General features: G+C 40.6%; 1 protein-coding gene across 1 annotated transcript; it reads right to left on the reverse strand.

Annotated features, from left to right (window-relative positions):
- Window positions 1-1,544: 1,544 nt before the first annotated feature.
- LOC137657475 (flagellar attachment zone protein 1-like) lies at window positions 1,545-24,390 on the reverse strand. Its single transcript, XM_068391814.1, has 3 exons — window positions 23,650-24,390; window positions 23,013-23,487; window positions 1,545-1,657 (listed from the first exon to the last, which is right to left on the reverse strand). Exons 1-3 carry the CDS (start codon window positions 24,388-24,390, stop codon window positions 1,545-1,547), a joined length of 1,329 nt encoding a protein of 442 aa, XP_068247915.1.
- Window positions 24,391-24,661: the final 271 nt, after the last annotated feature.

Below are 24,661 nucleotides of genomic sequence, written 5' to 3' on the forward strand. Positions count from 1 at the left end.
AATAATAATAACAATAATAATTTTATTAACAACAACAACAATAATAATAATAATAACAATAATAATAAAAATTTACGTACGTACGCTATTTTACGCCTCTCTCTCTCTCTCTTTCTCTCTCTCTCTCTCGTACGCTTACAGTACTTATTCGAAATGTGATTTTTGCAACAAAGAATATTATTGGATGCAGTACTGTACTACGTACGTATACATACAAAAGATTCATGGAAAAGAAGTACATCCATTACAGTACACACCATTCTAATATGGTATGACTGCATCTGATTTGCGTTTCATGTTCGATTTAATTTTACTACGTACTGAATTATCGTATGATCACATTCTCTTTTCGTGTTTTATTTCTTTCTGTGCTGAATTATATATCATATGTAATGCAATGAACAATCAGTAAGAGCAGATATTACTAATTACAGTATTAATGGAATTACAGGTAACAAAATATCGTATTTGGTTATCTTCAGATTTCGCGGTATTTTCGAATTTTCCGGAAAATCCGCGATATGTATATATATATGGGTTATGGGAAAACCCCGCGAAGTGGTGAATCCGCGATTATCGAACCGCGAAGTAGCGAGGGTTCACTGTACTGTAGTTCTGCCGGTGTGCTGACAGCATGGCTAGCACCTGGCTAGCCGGCATGTCGCCGACTGGACTAGAAATTAGAAAAGACGCATATTTATGTATCCTACCCAGTCAATTGCTGTGACCTTCCCTTTCAATATTAAATCATAGAGTTTCCTGATCAGGGAAGCTCAAAGACAAGGGTTCTAACCTTTAAGGATAAAAAGTGTACTACCACTGGCCCTTCTAAATTATTTAATATTGTAGGGTAAAATGTAAACTGATTTCTAATCAGAGTATTGAAGAAATTCTATTCTTTCAATATAGGATTGGTCTCAGCAAAGGCCTGGGCAAGGATACCCAAGATATGTTGGAAAATAACTACCAGTATAATATATACAATAGTTTTCTATCTGCAGTATATACTATACTGCAAATATACTGACTACTGCATAATCATATACTGTAATTTGGCTGGCATATAGCCGGAAGAGCTAGTCCCTTACGGCACAGTCCGGCCGGCATACTAGCTGATAGAGAAAGAAAAAGCATGGAGTGAAGGACTGCCTTATAACTGTGTATGTTTACACTAAATAAGGATGTAAATATATAATTTTTGGGCTCAAGCCATGTCGTCCTGATGGAAGGTTCCTTCAGTAGCTTCCTAAGGGTATATATGACTACAGTAGATATTCCCAGAGAATTAAACTAAAGGTTTCACAGAATTCTAACTTCTGGCGTGAGTACCCATAAAATTTCGCTTTAGGATATCGTATAATAACAGGGGACGTATGCTTGACACGCCACATAGCTATCAGCACCCCACATAGCGTTTACGCTTCGAGGGGGAAGTGTGGCAAGTTATGGGAGGAGCCGTTACTAAATTCTCCTCCTTCGTTACTGTTACGGTACTCGGCGACGTCAACATCCGGTCGCCATGTTGGCCGTCATCTTGGTTGACGTCACCGTTGCACGCCATCCTCATTCCTTCTCACGTAGTGTTTATGATCAGGTGCTTTTTCCCAGTTTTTCGCTAAGTGATCCATCATGTCGCAATCTTCTGCCTCGCTTTCTTCTGGAAAGTTGAATACCATATTCTTGCTTTGTATAAATCAGCTCTAGCCGTAAAGTAACGTCTTTTTATCTTAAAATACCGTGTATTGTGGCGTAGCAGTGCCTTGACCGGAGGCGTTATGACGCTGACCCTGTTGTTCACTTCGCATGCTTTATTTAGTTAGCCAGAACAACCTTCCCGGTCTTATAACTAATTATCAGTATTAGTTATTTAGTCTTAATTGCTAGGAATTAGTTATATTATGCTGACAGTATTCAATTTCGGCGAGTGTAGGTAGCCGATTCGTATGCTAGATTGCTAGCCTAGCCCCTAGGCTCGATATTCTAGGTAGTTTTGTTTACTCTCATGCATGATATAATAAGTGTTCCTAGTGTTAAGTAACGAAATGAAGGTATTAGGCATTTATACATATAAGATTCAGTGATTGCACATATGTTTTTCGCCTTCTAGGACGTATACAAGGGGTTTTTGGGCTCAAGCCATGACGTCCTGATGGAAGGTTCCTTCAGAAGCTGAGTCAGTACTTTATCTAATGATGAAGGCCTGTACTGCTACATCAAAGGATATTTCCTCCTCAAATCAAAGTTCCTTTTTCTCTTCATCTTCCATAGTCCAACTACTTGGTCCTTCTCAATGATTCAGTACTTAATCCAATGATGAAGGCCTGTATTCCTATATCAAAGGATATTTTCTCCTCAAAACAAAGTTCCTTTTTCTCTTCATCTTCCATAGTCCAACTACTTGGTCCTTCCCACTGAGTCAGTACTTTATCCAATGATGAAAGCCTGTACTCCTACATCAAAGGATATCTCCTCCTCAAAACAAAGTTCCCTTTTCTCTTCATCTTCCATAGTCTAACTACTTGGTCCTTTCAACTGAGTCAGTACTTTATCCAATGATGAAGGCCTTTACTCCTACATCAAAGGATATTTCCTCCTCAAAACAAAGTTTCTTTTCCTCTTCATCTTCTATGGTCCAACTATTTGGTCCTTCCCACTGAGTCAGTACTTTATCCAATGATGAAGGCCTGTACTCCTACATCAAAGGATATTTCCTCCTCAAAACAAAGTTCAATTTTTCTCTTCATCTTCCATAGTCCAACTACTTGGTCCTTCCCACTGAGTCAGTACTTTATCCAATGATGAAAGCCTGTACTCCTACATCAAAGGATATCTCCTCCTCAAAACAAAGTTCCTTTTTTTCTTCATCTTCCATAGTCCAACTACTTGGTCCTTCCAACTGAGTCAGTACTTTATCCAATGATGAAGGCCTTTACTCCTATATCAAAGGATATTTCCTCCTCAAAACAAAGTTCCTTTTTCTCTTCATCTTCTATGGTCCAACTACTTGGTCCTTCCCACTGAGTCAGTACTTTATCCAATGATGAAGGCCTGTACTCCTACATCAAATGATATTTCCTCCTCAAAACAAAGTTCCTTTTTCTCTTCATCTTCTTTGGTCCAACTACTTGGTCCTTCCCACTGAGTCAGTACTTTATCCAATGATGAAGGCCTGTACTCCTACATCAAAGGATATCTCCTCCTCAAAACAAAGTTCCTTTTTCTCTCCATCTTCTATGGTCCAACTACTTGGTCCTTCCCACTGATTCGGTACTTTATCCAATGATGAAGGCCGGTACTCCTACATCAAAGGATATTTCCTCCTCAAAACAAAGTTCATTTTTCTCTTCATCTTCTATGGTCCACCTACTTGGTCCTTCCCACTGAGTCAGTACTTTATCCAATGATGAGGGCATGTACTCCTACATCAAAGGATATTTCCTCCTCAAAACAAAGTTCCTTTTTCTCTTCATCTTCCATAGTCCAACTACTTGGTCCTTCCAACTGAGTCAGTACTTTATCCAATGATGAAGGCCTGTACTCCTACATCAAAGGATATTTCCTCCTCAAAACAAAGTTCCTTTTTCTCTTCATCTTCCAGAGTCCAACTACTTGGTCCTTCCAACTGAGTCAGTGCTTTATCCAATGATGAAGGCCTTTACTCCTACATCAAAGGATATTTCCTCCTCAAAACAAATTTCTTTTTTCTCTTCATCTTCTATGGTCCAACTACTTGGTCCTTCCAACTGAGTCAGTACTTTATCCAATGATGAAGGCCTGTACTCCTACATCAAAGGATATCTCCTCCTCAAAACAAAGTTCCTTTTTCTCTTCATCTTCTATGGTCCAACTACTTGGTCCTTCCCACTGATTCAGTACTTTATCCAATGATGAAAGCCTGTACCTCTACTTCAAAGGATATTTCCCATTCAAAACAAAGTTCCTTTTTCTCTTCATCTTCTATGGTCCACCTACTTGGTCCTTCCCACTGAGTAAGTACTTTATCCAATGATGAAGGCCTGTACTCCTACATCAAAGGATATTTCCTCCTCAAAACAAAGTTCCTTTTTCTCTTCATCTTCTATGGTCCAACTACTTGGTCCTTCCCACTGAGTCAGTACTTTATCCAACGATGAAGGCCTGTACTCCTACATCAAGGAATATTTCCTCCTCAAAACAAAGTTCCTTTTTCTCTTCATATTCCATAGTCCAACTACTTGGTCCTTCCAAATGAGTCAGTACTTTATCCAATGACGAAGGCCTGTAGTCCTACGTCAAAGGATATTTCCTCCTCAAAAAAAAGTTCCTTTTTCTCTTCATCTTCCATAGTCCAACTACTTGGTCCTTCCAACTGAGTCAGTACTTTATCCAATGATGAAGGCCTGTACTCCTACATCAAAGGATATTTCCTCCTCAAAACAAAGTTCCTTTTTCTCTTCATCTTCCATAGTCCAACTACTTGGTCATTCCAAAGGAGTCAGTACTTTATCCAATGATGAAGGCCTTTACTCCTACATCAAAGGATATTTCTCATCTTCCATAGTCCAACTACTTGGTCCTTCCAACTGAGTCGGTACTTTATCCAATGATGAAAGCCTGTACTCCTACATCAAAGGATATCTCCTCCTCAAAACAAAGTTCCTTTTTCTCTTCATCTTCCATAGTCCAACTACTTGGTCCTTCCCACTGAGTCAGTACTTTATCCAATGCTGAAGGCCTGTATTCCTACATCAAAGGATATTTCCTCCTCAAAACAAAGTTCCTTTTTCTCTTCATCTTCTTTGGTCCAACTACTTGGTCCTTCCCACTGATTCGGTACTTTATCCAATGATGAAGGCCTGTACTCCTACATCGAAGGATATTTCCTCCTCAAAACAAAGTTCCTTTTTCTCTTCATCTTCCATAGTCCAACTACTTAGTCCTTCCCACTGAGTCAGTACTTTATCCAATGATGAATGCCTGTACTCCTACATCAAAGGATATTTCCTCCTCAAAACAAAGTTCCTTTTTCTCTTCATCTTCTATGGTCAGACTACTTGGTCCTTCCCACTGATTCGGTACTTTATCCAATGATGAAGGCCTGTACTCCTACATCAAAGGATATTTCCTCCTCAAAACAAAGTTCCTTTTTCTCTTCATCTTCTATAGTCTAATTACTTGGTCCTTCCAACTGAGTCAGTACTTTATCCAATGATGAAGGCCTGTACTCCTACATCGAAGGATATTTCCTCCTCAAAACAAAGTTCCTTTTTCTTTTCATCTTCCATAGTCCAACTACTTGGTCCTTCCAACTGAGTCAGTAGTTTATCCAATGATGAAGGCCTGTACTCCTACATCAAAGGATATTTCCTCCTCAAAACAAAGTTCCTTTTTCTCTTCATCCTCTATGGTCCACCTACTTTGTCCTTCCCACTGAGTCAGTACTTTATCCAATAATGAAGGCCTGTACTCCTACATCGAAGGATAATTCCTCCTCAAAACAAAGTTATTTTTCTCTTCATCTTCTATGGTCCAACTATTTGGTCCTTCCCACTGAGTCAGTACTTTATCCAATGATGAAGGCCTGTACTCCTACATCAAAGGATATTTCCTCCTCAAATCAAAGTTCCTTTTTCTCTTCTTCTTATATGGTCCACATACTTGGTCCTTCCCACTGAGTCAGTAATTTATCCAATGATGAAGGCCTGTACTCCTACATCAAATGATATTTCCTCCTCAAAACAAAGTTCCTTTTTCTCTTCATCTTCTATGGTCAGACTACTTGGTCCTTCCCACTGATTCGGTACTTTATCCAATGATGAAGGCCTGTACTCATACATCAAAGGATATTTCCTCCTCAAAACAAAGTTCCTTTTTCTCTTCATCTTCCATAGTCCAACTACTTAGTCCTTCCAACTGAGTCAGTACTTTATCCAATGATGAAGGCCTGTACTCCTACATCGAAGGATATTTCCTCCTCAAAACAAAGTTCCTTTTTCTCTTCATCTTCCATAGTCCAACTACTTGGTCCTTCCAACTGAGTCAGTAGTTTATCCAATGAAGAAGGCCTGTACTCCTACATCAAAGGATATTTCCTCCTCAAAACAAAGTTCCTTTTTCTCTTCATCCTTCATAGTCCAACTACTTGGTCCTTCCAACTGCGTCAGTACTTTATCCAATGATGAAAGCCTGTACTCCTACATCAAAGGATATCTCCTCCTCAAAACAAAGTTCCTTTTTCTCTTCATCTTCCATAGTCCAACTACTTGGGCCTTTTAACTGAGTCAGTACTTTATCCAATGATGAAGGCCTGTACTCCTACATCAAAGGATATTTCCTCCTCAAAACAAAGTTCCTTTTTCTCTTCATCTTCTATGGTCCAACTATTTGGTCCTTCCCACTGATTCAGTACTTTATCCAATGATGAAGGCCTGTACCTTTACATCAAAGGATATTTCCTCCTCAAAACAAAGTTCCGTTTTCTCTTCATCTTCCATAGTCCAACTACTTGGCCCTTCCAACTGAGTCATTGCTTTATCCAATGATGAAAGCCTTTACTCCTACATCAAAGGATATTTCCTCCTCAAAACAAAGTTCCTTTTTCTCTTCTTCTTATATGGTCCACATACTTGGTCCTTCCCACTGAGTCAGTAATTTATCCAATGATGAAGGCCTGTACTCCTACATCAAAGGATATTTCCTCCTCAAAACAAAGTTCCTTTTTCTCTTCTTCTTATATGGTCCACATACTTGGTCCTTCCCACTGAGTCAGTAATTTATCCAATGATGAAGGCCTGTACTCCTACATCAAAGGATATTTCCTCCTCAAAACAAAGTTCCTTTTTCTCTTCTTCTTATATGGTCCACATACTTGGTCCTTCCAACTGAGTCAGTACTTTATCCAATGATGAAGGCCAGTACTCCTACATCAAAAAATATTTCCTCCTCAAAACAAAGTTCCATTTTCTCTTCATCTTCCATAGACCAACTACTTGGTCCTTCCAACTGAGTCATTGCTTTATCCAACGATGAAAGCCTTTACTCCTACATCAAAGGATATTTCCTCCTCAAAACAAAGTTCCTTTTTCTCTTCATCTTCTATGGTCCAACTACTTGGTCCTTCCAACTGACTCAGTACTTTATCCAATGATGAAGGCCTGTACTCCTACATCAAAGGATATTTCCTCCTCAAAACAAAGTTCCTTTTTCTCTTCATCTTCCATAGTCCAACTACTTGGTCCTTCCAAATGAGTCAGTACTTTATCCAATGATGAAGGCCTGTACTCCTACATCAAAGGATATTTCCTCCTCAAAACAAAGTTCCTTTTTCTCTTCATCTTCCATAGTCCAACTACTTGGTCCTCCCCACTGAGTCAGTACTTTATCCAATGATGAAGGCCTGTATTCCTACATCAAAGAATATTTCCTCCTGAAAACAAAGTTACTTTTTCTCTTCATCTTCCATAGTCCAACTACTTGGTCCTTCCAACTGAGTCAGTACTTTATCCAATGATGAAGGCCTGTACTCCTACATCAAATGATATTTCCTCCTCAAAACAAAGTTCCTTTTTCTCTTCCTCTTCCATAGTCCAACTACTTGGTCCTTCCCACTGAGTCAGTACTTTATCTAATGATGAAGGCCTGTACTGCTACATCAAAGGATATCTCCTCCTCAAAACAAAGTTCCTTTTTCTCTTCATCTTCTAGAGTCCAACTACTTGGTCCTTCCAACTGAGTCAGTACTTTATCCAATGATGAAGGCGTGTACTCATACATCAAAGGATATTTCCTCCTCAAAACAAAGTTCCTTTATCTCTTCATCTTCTATGGTCCAACTATTTGGTCCTTCACACTGAGTCAGTACTTTATCCAATGATGAAGGCCTGTACTCCTACATCAAAGGATATTTCCTCCTCAAACCAAAGTTCCTTTTTCTCTTCATCTTCCATAGTTCAACTACTTGGTCCTTCCAACTGAGTCAGTACTTTATCCAATGATGAAGGCCTTTACTCCTACATCAAAGGATATTTTCTCCTCAAAACAAAGTTCTTTTATCTCTTCATCTTCAATGGTCCAACTATTTGGTCCTTCCCACTGAGTCAGTACTTTATCTAATGATGAAGGCCTGTACTGCTACATCAAAGGATATTTCCTCCTCAAAACAAAGTTCCTTTTTCTCTTCATCTTCCATAGTCCAACTACTTGGTCCTTCCCACTAATTCAGTACTTAATCCAATGATGAAGGCCTGTACTCCTACATCAAAGGATATTTCCTCCTCAAAACAAAGTTCCTTTTTCTCTTCATCTTCCATAGTCCAACTACTTGGTCCTTCCAACTGCGTCAGTACTTTATCCAATGATGAAAGCCTGTACTCCTACATCAAAGGATATCTCCTCCTCAAAACAAAGTTCCTTTTTCTCTTCATCTTCCATAGTCCAACTACTTGGGCCTTTTAACTGAGTCAGTAATTTATCCAATGATGAAGGCCTTTACTCCTACATCAAAGGATATTTCCTCCTCAAAACAAAGTTGTTTCTTTTCCTCTTCATCTTTTATGGTCCAACTATTTGGTGCTTCCCACTGAGTCAGTACTTCATCCAATGATGAAGGCCTGTACTCCTACATCAAAGGATATCTCCTCCTCAAAACAAAGTTCCTTTTTCTCTTCATCTTCTATGGTCCACCTACTTGGTCCTTCCCCCTGAGTCAGTACTTTATCCAATGATGAAGGCCTTTACTCCTATATCAAAGGATATTTCTTCCTCAAAACAAAGTTCCTTTTTCTCTTCATCTTCCATAGTCCAACTACTTGGTCCTTCCAACTGAGTACTTTATCCAATGATGAAGGCCTGTACTCTTACATCAAAGGATATTTCCTCCTCAAAACAAAGTTCCTTTTTCTCTTTATCTTCCATAGTCCAACTACTTGGTCCTTCCCACTGAGTCAGTACTTTATCCAATGATGAAGGCCTTTACTCCTACATCAAAGGATATTTCCTCCTCAAAACAAAGTTCCTTTTTCTCTTCATCTTCTATGGTCCAACTACTTGGTCCTTCCAACTGAGTCAGTATTTTATCCAATGATGAAGGCCTGTACTCCTACATCAAAGGATATATCCTTTTCAAAACAAAGTTCCTTTTTCTCTTCATCTTCTCTGGTCCAACTACTTGGTCCTTCCCACTGATTCAGTACTTTATCCAATGATGAAGGCCTGTACTCCTACATCAAAGGATATCTCCTCCTCAAAACAAAGTTCCTTTTTCTCTTCATCATCCATAGTTCAACTACTTGGTCCTTCCCACTGAGTCAGTACTTTATCCAATGATGAAAGCCTGTACTCCTACATCAAATGATATTTCCTCCTCAAAACAAAGTTCCTTTTTCTCTTCATCTTCCATAGTCCAACTACTTGGTCCTTCCAACTGGGTCAGTACTTTATCCAATGATGAAGGCCTGTACTCCTACATCAAAGGATATTTCCTCCTCAAAACAAAGTTCCTTTTTCTCTTCATCTTCCATAGTCCAACTACTTGGTCCTTCCCACTGAGTCAGTGCTTTATCCAATGATGAAGGCCTTTACTCCTACATCAAAGGATATTTCCTCCTCAAAACAAAGTTCCTTTTTCTCTTCATCTTCTATGGTCCAACTATTTGGTCCTTCCCACTGAGTCAGTACTTTATCCAATGATGAAGGCCTGTACTCCTACATCAAAGGATATTTCCTCCTCAAAACAAAGTTCCTTTTTTTCTTCATCTTCCATAGTCCAACTACTTGGTCCTTCCAACTGAGTCAGTACTTTATCTAATGATGAAGGCCTTTACTCCTACATCAAAGGATATTTCCTCCACAAAACAAAGTTCCTTTTTCTTTTCATCTTCTCTGGTCCAACTACTTGGTCCTTCCCACTGAGTCAGTACTTTATCCAATGATGAAGGCCTGTACTCCTACATCAAAGAATATTTCCTATTCAAAACAAAGTTCATTTTTCTCTTCATATTCCATAGTCCAACTACTTGGTCCTTCCAAATGAGTCAGTACTTTATCCAATGATGAAGGCCTTTACTCCTACATCAAAGGATAATTCCTCCTCAAAACAAAGTTCCTTTTTCTCTTCATCTTCCATAGTCCAGCTACTTGGTCCTTCCAACTGAGTCAGTACTTTATCCAATGATGAAAGCCTGTACTCTTACATCAAAGGATATCTCCTCCTCAAAACAAAGTTCCTTTTTCTCTTCATATTTCATAGTCCAACTACTTGCTCCTTCCAACTGAGTCAGTACTTTATCCAATGATGAAGGCCTTTATTCCTATATCAAAGGATATTTCCTCCTCAAAACAAAGTTCCTTTTTCTCTTCATCTTCTATGGTCCAACTACTTGGTCCTTCCCACTGAGTCAGTACTTTATCCAATGATGAAGGCCTGTACTCCTACATCAAATGATATTTCCTCCTCAAAACAAAGTTCCTTTATCTCTTCATCTTTTATGGTCCAACTACTTGGTCCTTCCCACTGAGTCAGTACTTTATCCAATGATGAAGGCCTGTGCTCCTACATCAAAGGATATTTCCTCCTCAAAACAAAGTTCCTTTTTCTCTTCATCTTCTATGGTCCTACTACCTGGTCCTTCCCACTGAGTCAGTACTTTATCCAATGATGAAGGCCTGTACTCCTACATCAAAGGATATCTCCTCCTCAAAACAAAGTTCCTTTTTATCTTCATCTTCTATGGTCCAACTACTTGGTCCTTCCCAATGGTTCAGTACTTAGTTCAATGATGAAGGCCTGTACGCCTAACTCAAAGGATATTTCCTCCTCAAAACAAAGTTCCTTTTTCTCTTCATATTCCATAGTCCAACTACTTGGTCCTTCCCACTGAGTCAGTACTTTATCCAATGATGAAGGCCTGTACTCCTACATCAAAGAATATTTCCTATTCAAAACAAAGTTCATTTTTCTCTTCATATTCCATAGTCCAACTACTTGGTCCTTCCAAATGAGTCAGTACTTTATCCAATGATGAAGGCCTTTACTCCTACATCAAACGATATTTCCTCCTCAAAACAAAGTTCCTTTTTCTCTTCATCTTCTATGGTCCAACTATTTGGTCCTTCTCACTGAGTCAGTACTTTATCCAGTGATGAAGGCCTGTACTCCTACATCAAAGGATATTTCCTCCTCAAAACAAAGTTCCTTTTTCTCTTCATCTTCCATAGTCCAACCACTTGGTCCTTCCAACTGAGTCAGTACTTTATCCAATGATGAAGGCCTGTACTCCTACATCAAAGGATATTTCCTCCTTAAAACAAAGTTCCTTTTTCTCTTCATCTTCTATGGTCCAACTTCTTGGTCCTTCCCACTGAGTCAGTACTTTATCCAATGATGAAGGCCTGTACTCCTACATCAAAGGATATTTCCTCCTCAAAACAAAGTTCCTTTTTCTCTTCATCTTCTATGGTCTAACTACTTGGTCCTTCCCACTGATTTAGTACTTTATCCAATGATGAAGGCCTGTACCTCTACATCAAAGAATATTTCCTCCTCAAAACAAAGTTCCTTTTTCTCTTCATCTTCCATAGTCCAACTACTTGGTCCTTCCAACTGAGTCAGTACTTTATCCAACGATGAAGGCTTGTACTCTACATCAAAGGATATTTCCTCCTCAAAACAAAGTTCCTTTTTCTCTTCATCTTCTATGGTCCAACTACTTGGTCCTTCCCAGTGATTCATTACTTTATCCAATGATGAAGGCCTGTACCTTTACATCAAAGGATATTTCCTCCTCAAAACAAAGTTCCGTTTTCTCTTCATCTTCCATAGTCCAACTAATTGGCCCTTCCCACTGAGTCAGTACTTTATCCAATGATGAAGGCCTGTACTCCTACATCAAAGGATATTTCCTCCTTAAAACAAAGTTCCTTTTTAAATATTTAACTTAGCCGGTGAATATATAATAGCTGCAACTCTGCGGCTCGACAGACAACATACTCAAAAAACTCGCGAGCTATCGCTATGCAGGTTGCGGGTGTGCCCACCAGCGCCAACTGTCGGCCAGATACCACTCTTGTATGTAAACAAAACCTTCAATTCTTCTCTGTCGACGTTGACGACAAGACGTATTTATACTCGCTGTAGAACCTGGAGTTTTCCCATCATATTTGGTGAAGTACTTTATTTTGGTTTGAGCTTTCGCAGTACAGGTGTTTTTCCTCAACATAAACTCTTGAACTCTTTATTGAATCGGATTATTTATTGATGACTTGGATTGTTTTTGGAATTTTTCTTTGACTAATTCAAAATGGCTGACCCTTCTCAAGTACCTAGATTTCGAAAGTGTAATGCTAGGGACTGTAATAGGCGTCTTCCAAAGGCTTCTCTCGACCCTCATACTGTTTGTTCCAATTGTCGGGGTAAAACCTGTCAATTGGGAGATCGGTGTGAGGAATGCGTGGGCCTTTCGGAATTTGATTGGCTCAAATATGATAAGTATACACGCAGACTAGAGAGAGATAGGGTAAGGAGAAGTTCATCTAGGTCCGTAGATTTTTCCTCTCCACATGCCCCTGAACCTAATCCTTCCCCTGTAGTGGTTGTTCCTAACCCCCCTTCTAGCACTCAGGAACCGTCTATGCAAGACATGTTACGTGCTATTCATGCCTTGGGGGAGAGAGTTGAAGCGTTAGCAAGTGACCGTAATCAACTCATGGCTGACGTGAAGGAACTTAAGTGCCATAGTGCCACGGCGGAAAGTGGGAAAGTGATTAGTGCGCAAAGTGTTGTGAACTGTGTTGCGACCGAGGGTTCGTCTGTTCGTGCCTGTCGTTCACCTAGTCCGGGACCTCTTGCAAGCTCCCAAGCCCAGGGGAGAAGCAATGTCGTACGACTTATGGGTTCGAGAGGCCTTGATCAGCGAACAGACGTTCCCTCTTTGGTATCAGGCGTATCTCGTCAAGATCGCCCCTACCATAAGACGAGAGAGCCCATTTTTACCTCGTCTTCCGAAGGCTTTTCACGCAAGAAACCATGGAGCAAGGTTTCTAGGCCTCTGAAACGCAAGTCGGTCCCTTTAGGAGAGGTCCAACGTCCTGGATGTAGTCATTGGGACAGTTCGGACCCGTTGCTGTCATCGGATGACTGCTCGCCGTCTAAGCAAGGCAAAGTTGTGCCGTCTCAGGCGCTAACCCCGTCTGTTACCGCACCCGTTACCGTAGACCCTAAATGGGTTATACTGCAGGACATGCAGTCTAAGCTTGCGTCCCTTATGGCAGACTACAACGCAGAGAAGGTTTCCGTTGAACCTAGCCGTTTATCTCATGGAGATACTGGCCTTCAGCCACCCAAGCGTTCTGTTGTGCGTCCTGTTGACGTTGGTGTAGCCATCTCACGTCAACCAGTTGGGGTTGTACCACACCCGATGCGATCTCGTGTGGATTTTCAGCCGCATGTGGACGTTAGGCAACTCGCTGATGCGCCTGGTGACGTTCAGGACGTTCGCCAACCATCAGAGTTGACTTGTTTTGACGCGGTGCGTCAACCTCCGCAACCTAGAGTTGTTTTGACTGCACAACCCAGGCGGTCTAAGCAGTCTCGGGTGGACGCTGTGCGTCCTCACGCACCTGTTGTTGTTGACAGTTCCCAGACTGTTCAGCAGTTTCAGGACGCTGCGTCCTGCTCCGCCACTTATACACCAGTGCGGGCGGACGCTGCGTATCAAGCATTGCCAACCCCTTTGCTTGTTTCTCATCAGTTATCAGATGAGGAACTTTCGGATGAGGACGTTGCTGACCCTCAGCCTGAGGATCATCCTTCAGATATTGATGAGCCTAGAGCAGTTCCGCCATCTATGGACTTTAAAAAAGTCATGCTCATTTTTAAAGAGTTGTTCCCTGAACACTTTGTCTCTGTGGCTCCTCGTTCGCCGCCGTCTGAGTTTGTTTTAGGCGTACCTGCTGCCATGCCAGCCTTTACAAAACTCGTTCTCTCTCGCTCATCCAAGAGAGCTTTACGGCTGTTAGGCGATTGGTTGGAAACCAAGAGGAGTTTAGGGAAGACGGCCTTTGCCTTCCCCCCATCTAAACTCTCGTCTAGATTGAGCGTCTGGTATGCCACAGGAGAAGTTCTCGGCTTGGGAGTTCCTGCCTCTGCCCAGGGCGACTTCTCAAGTCTTGTAGACTCTCCCCGCCGCCTAGCCATGAGACCCCCGAAGATTAGTTGGTCATCCTCAGACCTGGACCATCTACTTAAAGGCATCTTTAGGGCTTTTGAAGTTTTCAACTTCCTTGACTGGTGTTTGGGAGCCTTGAGTAGGAAAATCTCATCAGCCGATAGAGATGTCTCCTTACTCATTATGTCCTGCATGGATAAGGCCATCCGCGATGGATCCAATGAGCTCTCCGCCTCGTTTACGTCAGGAGTCCTAAAGAAACGAGAGTCTCTGTGCTCTTTTCTGTCAGCAGGAGTGACGCCCTGTCAACGATCTGAGCTACTCTTTGCCCCTTTGTCTAAGTTCTTGTTTCCTGAACTTTTAGTTAAGGAAATAGCGTTGTCTCTAGTGCAGAAGGACTCCCATGACTTGGTTGCGCCCTCGGCTCGCAAAGGGACCCCTTCGTCTGCCTTGTCTGCTAGACCTAGGATAGACACTCCAGCGTCCAGGTTTATTCCGCCCTTTCGTGGCAGAGCCCCCAGCAGGGGAAGTACTCGTGCCGAAGGGAAGAGAGGAAAGAGGAAAGGAGCCAAGTCCTCGCGGGGCAGAGTCTGACTGCCCGCAGCTTCAGACAGCAGTAGGTGCCAGACTCAAGAACTTCTGGCAAGCCTGGGAGAAGAGAGGCGCAGATCAACAGTCTGTGAGGTTGCTCAGAGAGGGGTACAAAATCCCATTTGTACGCAAACCTCCCCTAGCGACGTCCCCCATCGATCTCTCTCCCAGGTACCGAGAGGAAGCAAAGAGACAAGCCCTGAAACTAGAAGTGTCTCTTTTGCTAGAGAAGGGAGCGGTGGTCAAAGTCTCGGACCTTCAATCACCGGGGTTTTACAACCGTCTCTTCCTAGTACCGAAGAAGACAGGAGGTTGGAGACCGGTGCTAGACGTCAGTGCTCTGAATGTCTTTGTCACAAAGATAAAGTTCACCATGGAGACCACGAAGTCAGTCTTAGCAGCGGTCAGAAAGGGAGACTGGATGGTCTCTCTCGACCTAAGAGACGCTTACTTCCACATCCCCATTCACTCAGATTCCCAACCTTTTCTGAGATTCGTCTTCGACAATGTGGTGTACCAGTTTCGGGCCCTGTGCTTTGGCCTAAGTCCTGCTCCTCTCGTGTTTACGAGGCTTATGAGGAATGTGGCTAAATTCCTCCATTTATCGGGTATCCGAGCCTCCCTTTATTTGGACGACTGGCTTCTCAGAGCCTCGTCCAGTCATCGCTGTCTGAAGGATCTCAATTAGACTTTAGATCTGACCAAGGAATTGGGACTTCTGGTCAACTTGGAAAAGTCCCAGCTGATCCCATCCCAAACTATTCTGTATTTAGGGATGGAGATTCGCAGTCCAGTTTTTCGGGCTTTTCCGTCGGCCCCCAGAATAGATCAAGCCCTGCTAGTAATCCAAAGGATGTTGAAGAGAGAACGTTGCTCAGTCAGGAATTGGATGAGTCTAGTAGGAACTCTATTATCCCTGGAGCAGTTTGTCTCGCTAGGAAGGCTACACCTCCGACCTCTACAATTCCATCTAGCTTTTCACTGGAAAAAGGACAAGACGCTAGAGGCGGTCTCGATCCCGATTTCCGAAACAGTAAAGACTTGCCTGAATTGGTGGAAAGACAATATCAGTCTACGAGAGGGACTTCCCCTAGCAGTTCAGAAACCAAACCACGTTCTCTTCTCAGACGCATCGGATTTGGGTTGGGGTGCGACACTGGACGGTCGGGAATGCTCAGGTCTGTGGACCTCAAGTCAGAGGAGCATGCATATCAACGGCAAGGAGCTTTTGGCAGTTCACCTGGCCTTGATAAGCTTCGAGAGTCTCCTTCGAGACAAAGTGGTGGAGGTCAACTCGGACAACACCACAGCCTTGGCGTACATTTCCAAACAAGGAGGTACCCACTCCCTGACACTGTACGAGATCGCAAGGGACCTGCTCATCTGGTCAAGAGATCGAGGCATCTCCCTGGTAACGAGGTTTATCCAGGGCGACTTGAACGTTCTAGCAGATTGTCTCAGTCGGAAAGGTCAGGTAATTCCAACCGAATGGACCCTCCACAAGGATGTGTGCAAGAGGCTTTGGGCGACTTGGGGTCAACCCACCATAGACCTCTTTGCAACCTCGATGACCAAGAGGCTTCCAATCTATTGCTCTCCAGTCCCAGACCCAGCAGCAATACATATAGATGCCTTTCTCCTAGATTGGTCTCACCTAGACCTATACGCATTCCCACCATTCAAGATTGTCAACAAGGTACTGCAGAAATTCGCCTCTCACGAAGGGACAAGGTTGACGTTAGTTGCTCCCCTCTGGCCCGCGAGAGAATGGTTCACCGAGGTACTTCGATGGCTGGTAGACTTTCCAAGAAGTCTTCCTCTAAGAGTAGACCTATTACGTCAGCCACACGTAAAGAAGGTAGCCTACACCAAAGCCTCCACGCTCTTCGTCTGACTGCCTTCAGACTATCGAAAGACTCTCGAGAGCTAGAGGCTTTTCGAAGGAGGCAGCCAGTGCGATTGCAAGAGCGAGGAGAGCTTCTACCATTAGAGTTTACCAATCGAAGTGGGAAATCTTCCGAGACTGGTGCAAGTCAGTATCTGTATCCTCGTCCAGTACCTCTGTAGCCCAAATCGCTGATTTTCTCTTATACCTGAGAAGAGTTCGCTCCCTTTCAGCTCCCACGATCAAGGGCTACAGGAGCATGTTGGCTTCGGTCTTCCGGCATAGAGGCTTAGATCTTTCCAACAATAAAGATCTACAAGATCTCCTTAAGTCTTTTGAGACCTCTAAGGAATGTCGTTTGGCTACACCTGGATGGGATTTAGACGTAGTCCTAAGATTCCTCATGTCAGACAGGTTTGAGCCTTTACATTCAGCCTCCCTGAAGGATCTCACTCTTAAGACTCTTTTCCTGGTGTGCTTGGCCTCAGCTAAAAGAGTCAGTGAGCTTCATGCCTTCAGCAAGAACATCGGTTTTTCGACAGAAAAAGCCACTTGTTCTCTTCAACTTGGTTTCCTAGCCAAGAATGAACTGCCTTCTCGTCCTTGGCCTAAATCTTTTGATATTCCTAGCTTATCAGAGATCGTAGGCAACGAATTAGAGAGAGTATTATGCCCCGTTAGAGCTCTCAAGTTCTATTTAGCTCGTACTAAGCCTTTACGAGGTAAATATGAAGCGTTATGGTGTTCGGTTAAGAAACCATCCTTACCTATGTCAAAGAATGCTTTGTCATATTTTATCAGATTGTTAATACGAGAAGCTCATTCACACTTGAGTGAGGAAGACCGATCTTTGCTTAAGGTTAAGACGCACGAGATTAGAGCTATAGCAACTTCCGTGGCCTTCAAGCAAAATAGATCTCTGCAAAGTATCATGGACGCGACCTTTTGGAGAAGCAAGTCAGTGTTCGCGTCATTTTACTTGAAAGATGTCCAGACTCTTTACGAGGACTGCTACACACTGGGTCCATTCGTAGCAGCGAGTGCAGTAGTGGGTGAGGGCTCAACCACTACACTTCCCTAATTCCATATCCTTTTAATCTGTCTCTTGAAATGTTTTTTAATATTGTTTTTATGGGTTGTTCGGAAGGCTAAGAAGCCTTTCGCATCCTGGTTGATTTGGCGGGTGGTCAAAGTCATTTCTTGAGAGCGCCCAGATTAGGGGTTTGATGAGGTCCTGTTGTATGGGTTGCAGCCCTTGATACTTCAGCTCCTGGGAGTCTGTCACCATCCTAAGAGGATCGCTGGGCTCCGTGAGGAAGACAGACTTACAAGGCAGAGTAATCGTCTAAGTCAACTTCCTTACCAGGTACCTATTTATTTTGGTTTTGTTATATTGATAACTGTCAAAATTAAAAAATTCTTAGCTTATACGCTGTAAACATAATTAACTCTGGTCTCTACCCACCTCCTTGGGTGTGAATCAGCTATTATATATTCACCGGCTAAGTTAAATATTTAAAAATGATATTTTAATTATAAAATAAATTTTTGAATATACTTACCCGGTGAATATATAAATTAAATGACCCTCCCTTCCTCCCCAATAGAGACACAGCGGGACGAGAAGAATTGAAGGTTTTGTTTACATACAAGAGTGGTATCTGGCCGACAGTTGGCGCTGGTGGGCACACCCGCAACCTGCATAGCGATCGCTCGCGAGTTTTTTGAGTATGTTGTCTGTCGAGCCGCAGAGTTGCAGCTATTATATATTCACCGGGTAAGTATATTCAAAAATTTATTTTATAATTAAAATATCATTTTTTTTTCTTCATCTTCTATGGTCCAACTACTTGGTCCTTCCAACTAAGTAAGTACTTTATCCAATGACGAAGGCCTGTACTCCTACATCAAAGGATATCTCCTCCTCAAAACAAAGTTCCTTTTTCTCTTCATCTTCCATAGTCCAACCACTTGGTCCTTCCAACTGAGTCAGTACTTTATCCAATGGTGAAGGCCTGTACTCCTACATCAAAGGATATTTCCTCCTTAAAACAAAGTTCCTTTTTTTCTTCATCTTCTATGGTCCTACTACTTGGTCCTTCCGACTGAGTCAGTACTTTATCCAATGATGAAGGCGTGTACCTCTAATTCAAAGGATATTTCCTCCTCAAAACAAAGTTCCTTTTTCTCTTCATCTTCTATGGTCCACCTACTTGGTCATTCCCACTGAGTCAGTACTTTATCCAATGATGAAGGCCTGTACTCCTACATCAAAGGATATTTCCTCCTCAAAACAAAGTTCCTTTTTTTCTTCATCTTCTATGGTCCAACTACTTGGTCCTTCCCACTGAGTCAGTACTTTATCCAATGATGAAGGCCTGTACCACTACATCAAAGGATATTTCCTCCTTAAAACAAAGTTCCTTTTTCTCTTCATCTTCCATAGTCCAACCACTTGGTCCTTCCAACTGAGTCAGTACTTTATCCAATGATGAAAGCCTGTACTCCTACATCAAAGGATATTTCCTCCTCAAAACAAAGTTCCTTTTTCTCTTCATCTTCTATGGTCCAACTACTTGGTCCTTCCCACTGATTCAGTACTTTATTCAATGATGAAGGCCTGTACTCCTACATCAAAGGATATTTCCTCCTCAAAACAAAGTTCCTTTTTTTCTTCATCTTGTTGCGATATTTTTCTTGTGGCGATATTATAATCACCATTTTTTTAAATTTTCTTTTTTGTGGTGATATTATAATCACCTTTTTTTTTTTTTTTTTTGTTTTGGTGGCGATATTATAATCACCTTTTTTTTTTTTTTTGGTGGCGATATTATAATCTCCTTTTTTTTCATTTTCTTTTTTTGTGGCGATATTATCATCACCTTTTTTTTTTATTTTTTTTTTGGTGGCGATATTATAATCACCATTTTTTTTTTTCGTGGCGATATTATAATCAACATTTTTTTTCTTGGTGGTGATATTATTATCACCTTTTTTTTTGTGGTGATGTTATAATCATAATTTTTTTTTTTTTTGTTGCCGAAATTATAATCACCTTTTTTTTTTTTTTTTTCCTTGGTGGCGATATTATAATCACCCTCTTTTTTTTTTTTTTTTTTTTTGGTGGCGATATTATAATCACCATTTATTTTTTTTTTTTTTGGTGGCGGTATTATGATCACCAATTTTTTTTTTCTTAGGTGGCGATATCATAATCACCATTTATTTCTTTTGGTGGTGATATTATAATCACTTTTTTTTTTTTGTGGCGATATGATAATCACTATTTTTTTTTTTTTTTTGGTGGCGGTATTATAATCACCAATTTTTTTTTCATAGGTGGCGATATCATAATCACCATTTATTTCTTTTGGTGGTGATATTATAATCACTTTTTTTTTTTTTTTGTGGCGATATGATAATCACCATTTTTTTTTTTTTTTTTTTTTTTTGGTGGCGATATTATAATCACCATTTTTTCTTCTTTTTTTTTGGTGGCGATATTATAATCACCATTTTTTTTTTGGTGGAAATATAATCACCAGTTATTTTTTTTTTTTTTTTTTTTTTTTTGTGGCGATATTATAATCACCATTTCTTCTTTTTTTTTTTTTGGTGGCAATATTATAATCACCATTTTTCTTTTTTTTGTGGAAATATAATCACCATTATTATTTTTTTTTTTTTGTGGCGATATTATAATCACCATTCTTTTTTTTGTGGCGATATCATAATCATCATTTTTTTTTCTTTTTTTGTGGAAATATAATCACCACTATTATTTTTTATTTTTTTTTTTTTTTTGTGGCGATATTATAATCACCATTTTTTTTTTGTGGCGATATTATAATCACCATCTTTTTTTTTTTTTTTGTGGCGATATTATAATCACCATTTATTTTATTCTTTGGTGGCGATATTATAATCACCATTATTTTTTTTTTGTGGCGATTTTTTTTTTTTTTGGTGGCGACTTTATAATCAACATTTTTTTGTATTTTGTTTTTTTTTTTTTTGGTGGCGATATTGTGATCACCTTTTTTTTTTTTTTTTTTGGTGGCGATATTATAATCACCATTTTTTTGTATTTTGTTTTTTTTTTGGTGGCGATATTATAATCACCTTTTTTCTCTTTTTTTTTGGTGGCGATCTTTTTTTTTTTTTTTTTTTGGTGGCGATATTATAATCGCCATTTTTTTGTTTTTTGTTTTTTTTGTGGCGATATTATAATCACCATTTTTTTGTTTTTTGTTTTTTTTGGTGGTGATATTATAATCACCATTTTTTTGTTTTTATTTTTTTTTGGTGGTGATATTATATTATATATACTTTTTGGGGGGGTTTTAGTATTTTTTTTATTAGGTTTTTTGGTTTTTTTGCTGCTTCTCCTTCTCCTTCTCTTCCTCCTCTTGCTGCTGCTCTTTATTTTTTTCTTTTTTTTTTGCTGCATCTGTTCCTGGTGTTTCTCACGACCCCCAGCTGTTGGCAGATTCTGCTCTCTCATAACTGATGCTGTTAGCTACTATCAATTTTAGCTGCTAATTACTGTTGCTGCTAGCTGCAGTCTCTGCTATTGCTAGCTGCTGTATGCTGCAATGTTGCTTTCGGCTACTAGCTGCTGCTATTTGCCACTGCAAGCTGCTGTTGCTAGTGCTGCTGCTACCGCTGCTCTTGCTTGCGGCTGCTGCTACTACTTACTGCTGCTTTTACAGATTGCTGCTGCTTTTGCTAGCTGCAGCTGCTGCTACCTTTGGTAGCTGCTGCTGCTTACTGCTGCTTCTGCAGACTGCTGCTCCAGCTGCTTTTGCTAGCTGCAGCTGCGGCTACCTTTGGTAGCTGCTGCTGCTTTTGCTAGCTGCTGCTGCTGCTGCTGCAGCCTGCTGCAGCTGCTGCTTGCTTCTGCTGCAGTCGCTCGCTACTGCAACTGTTGCTGCTGCAAGCTGCTGCTGCTAGCACATGCTGCTTGCTGTTGCTCCTAGCTGCTGCTAGCTGCTTCTGTTAACGTCTGCTGCATGCTGCTGCTAACTTCAGCTGCTGCTAGCTAGTGCTAACTGTTACTTTTCCATTGCTGCTGGTTCTGCTACTGCTGCTAACTTTTGTTAGCTGTTACTATCTTCTGCTCCTGCTATTTGATGCTCCACAGCTGCGAGTTCCTAAAAATTTGGACTGATGAATGATGTTGCCCACCTAACCATGAATGCCTATCTCCAAAAGATGCAGCTTCTCTTCCCAGCCAAAGATGTCTTGGTTCAACCTCCAAGAACTGGTCTGCATACTAGAAGAATCCCAGCTTCATCCCTCTGCATAGCCAGTCTTCTAGATTATTCCCCCAGAACCACCCAAAGGTTGGTACCCGAAAGAATAGATCTAGATATCCGACCATATGTACACTTGACAGACATCTTGTACTTGTCCATCAAGGTACACAGCATACTAGAATCAGCTAGTTTCCTTCCCTCTGCAGATTCTGTTGTCCTCCAGGTTATTCCAAGCATCGTTCAAGCTGGATAGTTAGCCTTGCGTCCTTTAAGCTGGGGGCAGTCCATCCAAGCGTCCTTCAAGCCGAATAGTTTCAGGTGTCCTTTCTAGTGAAACTGATGTCCTGAACCTGTCCAGAATGGGTGAAGCACAAAACTTAACAAAAAGATTATTCCTTTCCAAACAAAATTAAACAGAAAAAAAAAATTCCTTTCCAAATAAAATCAAACAAAAATTCTATTCCCTTTTTCCTTTAAATATTTTTATTTTTTTTTTTTGGTGGCGATATTATAATCACCATTTTTTATATTTTTTATTTTTTTTGTTGGCGATATTATAATCACCATTATTCTTTTTTTTTTTGGTGGCGATATTATAATCACCATTTTTTGTTTTATGTTTTTTTTTGGTGGCGATATTATAATCACCATTTTTTTGTTTTTTGTTTTTTTTGGTGGCGATATTATAATCACCATTTTTTTGTTTTTTGTTTTTTTTTTGGTGGCGATATTATAATCACCATTTTTTTTTTTTTGTTTTTTTTTTGGTGGCGATATCATAATCACCATTTTTTTGTTTTTTGTCTTTTTTTGGTGGCGATGTTATAATCACCATTTTTTTGTTTTTTGTTTTTTTTTGGTGGCGATATTATAATCACCATTTTTTTGTTTTTTGTTTTTTTTTGGTGGGGATATTATAATCACCATTTTTTTGTTTTTTGTTTTTTTTGGTGGCGATATTATAATCACCATTTTTTTTTTTTTTTAATGGCGATATTATAATCCCCAGTATTTTTTCATATTTTGCTCTGGGATATAATTCCTCTTTGGTTTTTTTTTTCCAGCCCTGCCTTCTCGTCTCTTGAAGGGCGAATCTATTCAACTGGCTATCCCATATTACATCCCCAGTCTGCTCACCAGAAATGTCCATGTGATATAATTCCTTCAACTCGGGGTGTGTTTGAGAGAAACCGTCTACAAGTTGGCTAATAGCATAATTCTTATGGTTTAATTCCATCTCCAGCTTCGTGTTTCTTTCCATCATATCTTGATACTTTTCCTTATAAATTGCAAATTCGTCTGCCACTGAAGTTAGATTCCTAATTTCTTCTTCCAGAATTTTATTCTTCTCGTCGGCTTTCATCAACGCATTTCTTGTGGCTCTCTCCTCTGAAAGGTCTCTCTTCAGTCGTCTATTCTCTGCTTTAACACCAGCAAATTCTTTCCAGAGTTTTTCCAGTTCCTCCTCAGCCATCTCCAGATCGCACACCACGTCTTTCTTAATTAATAGTTCAGTCTTCAATTTGCAGTTCTCATCCAGGACAGTATCCAATTTAGTTCCTAGTCTATAGACCTCCTCGACTGCAGCATTAAGTTCACTTTCTAAAGCTGCCTTTTGACCAACGTTTTCGGTCTTCAGTCTCTTGTTTTCAGCCTTAACACTGTCCAGTTCAGCCCAGAGTGTTCGGATCTCCTTATCAGCACTTTCGACGTATTCCTCCAAGTCGCTCTTTTCCAGAAGTTTCTCGTTGGCTGTCTTGAGATCTTCTGTTACTCTTTCCAGCTTCTTCTCGAGTATCCGAATTTCCTCACGGGCATTTTCTAATTCCTTTTCTACATATGCCTTAGCGAAAAGCTCATCACAAATTTGATCGTTTCGAGCTTCAGCTTTTTCTAGACTTACAAAAAGCGACTCTATATTCTTATTTGCTCTTTGTAAATCATCCATTAAAGCTAAGTTACCGATGTTATTACTTACCTCCATTTCTCTTACCTGAACAAACGTCTTGGCCGAAAGCTCCTCTCGAAGTTCATCGTTTTGACTTTCAGCTTTCTCTAGACTGGCCATAAGACCCTTAATTTTCTTATTCGCTCTATCTAATTCTGCATTTAAAGCTGATATGGCTATGTTGTCCGTAGATAACTCAATTTCTTCTTCCTCTGCTCCATGCACCTCTTCACAGATGCGTTGTAAGTCATTGGCCGTTTCCGTCTCTTGGTGTATTCTAGCGATGAAATCGTCAAATAACTTAATTCCCTCTTCTGCCACGTCCAACTCTTCACTTAGATCCTTTTGAGATGCTTCTAATTGTGCATGTTCCTTAGTTTCTTCGGCAACATAATTTGCCCCATCGTAGACTGCTGGTTGCAGTCTCTCCATTTCCTCCCGATCCATCGAATCCAAGAATTTTTCTGTTTCTCTATGTGAATTCTCGTCTCCCCACCACCATGACATGACGCCAAAAGCAGTCAAAGATCCCATTAAAATCAGTCTGTCAGTCATAAATCTAACCATTTTGTATAGTCAAGATTTACTCAATGCCTTCCATGGCTAACGAATATAGCATTAGAATTAGAAAAAAATATTGACACATTTCTCTGAAGACGAAGAATTCCTGGAGCCAAGGAAGATGAGAAAATCCTGCAGACTTTGGGAGCTCAATCGAAGATGTTTACAACGACGATTCTGAAATGGTCTTCTCTCTCTCTCTCTCTCTCTCTCTCTCTCTCTCTCTCTCAGAAAACTGACTCAAAGATCCAGTGAAGACGAGAAAATCCTGCAGACT

Source organism: Palaemon carinicauda, chromosome 18, assembly GCF_036898095.1.
Source record: "Palaemon carinicauda isolate YSFRI2023 chromosome 18, ASM3689809v2, whole genome shotgun sequence".
NCBI lineage: Eukaryota > Metazoa > Arthropoda > Malacostraca > Decapoda > Palaemonidae > Palaemon > Palaemon carinicauda.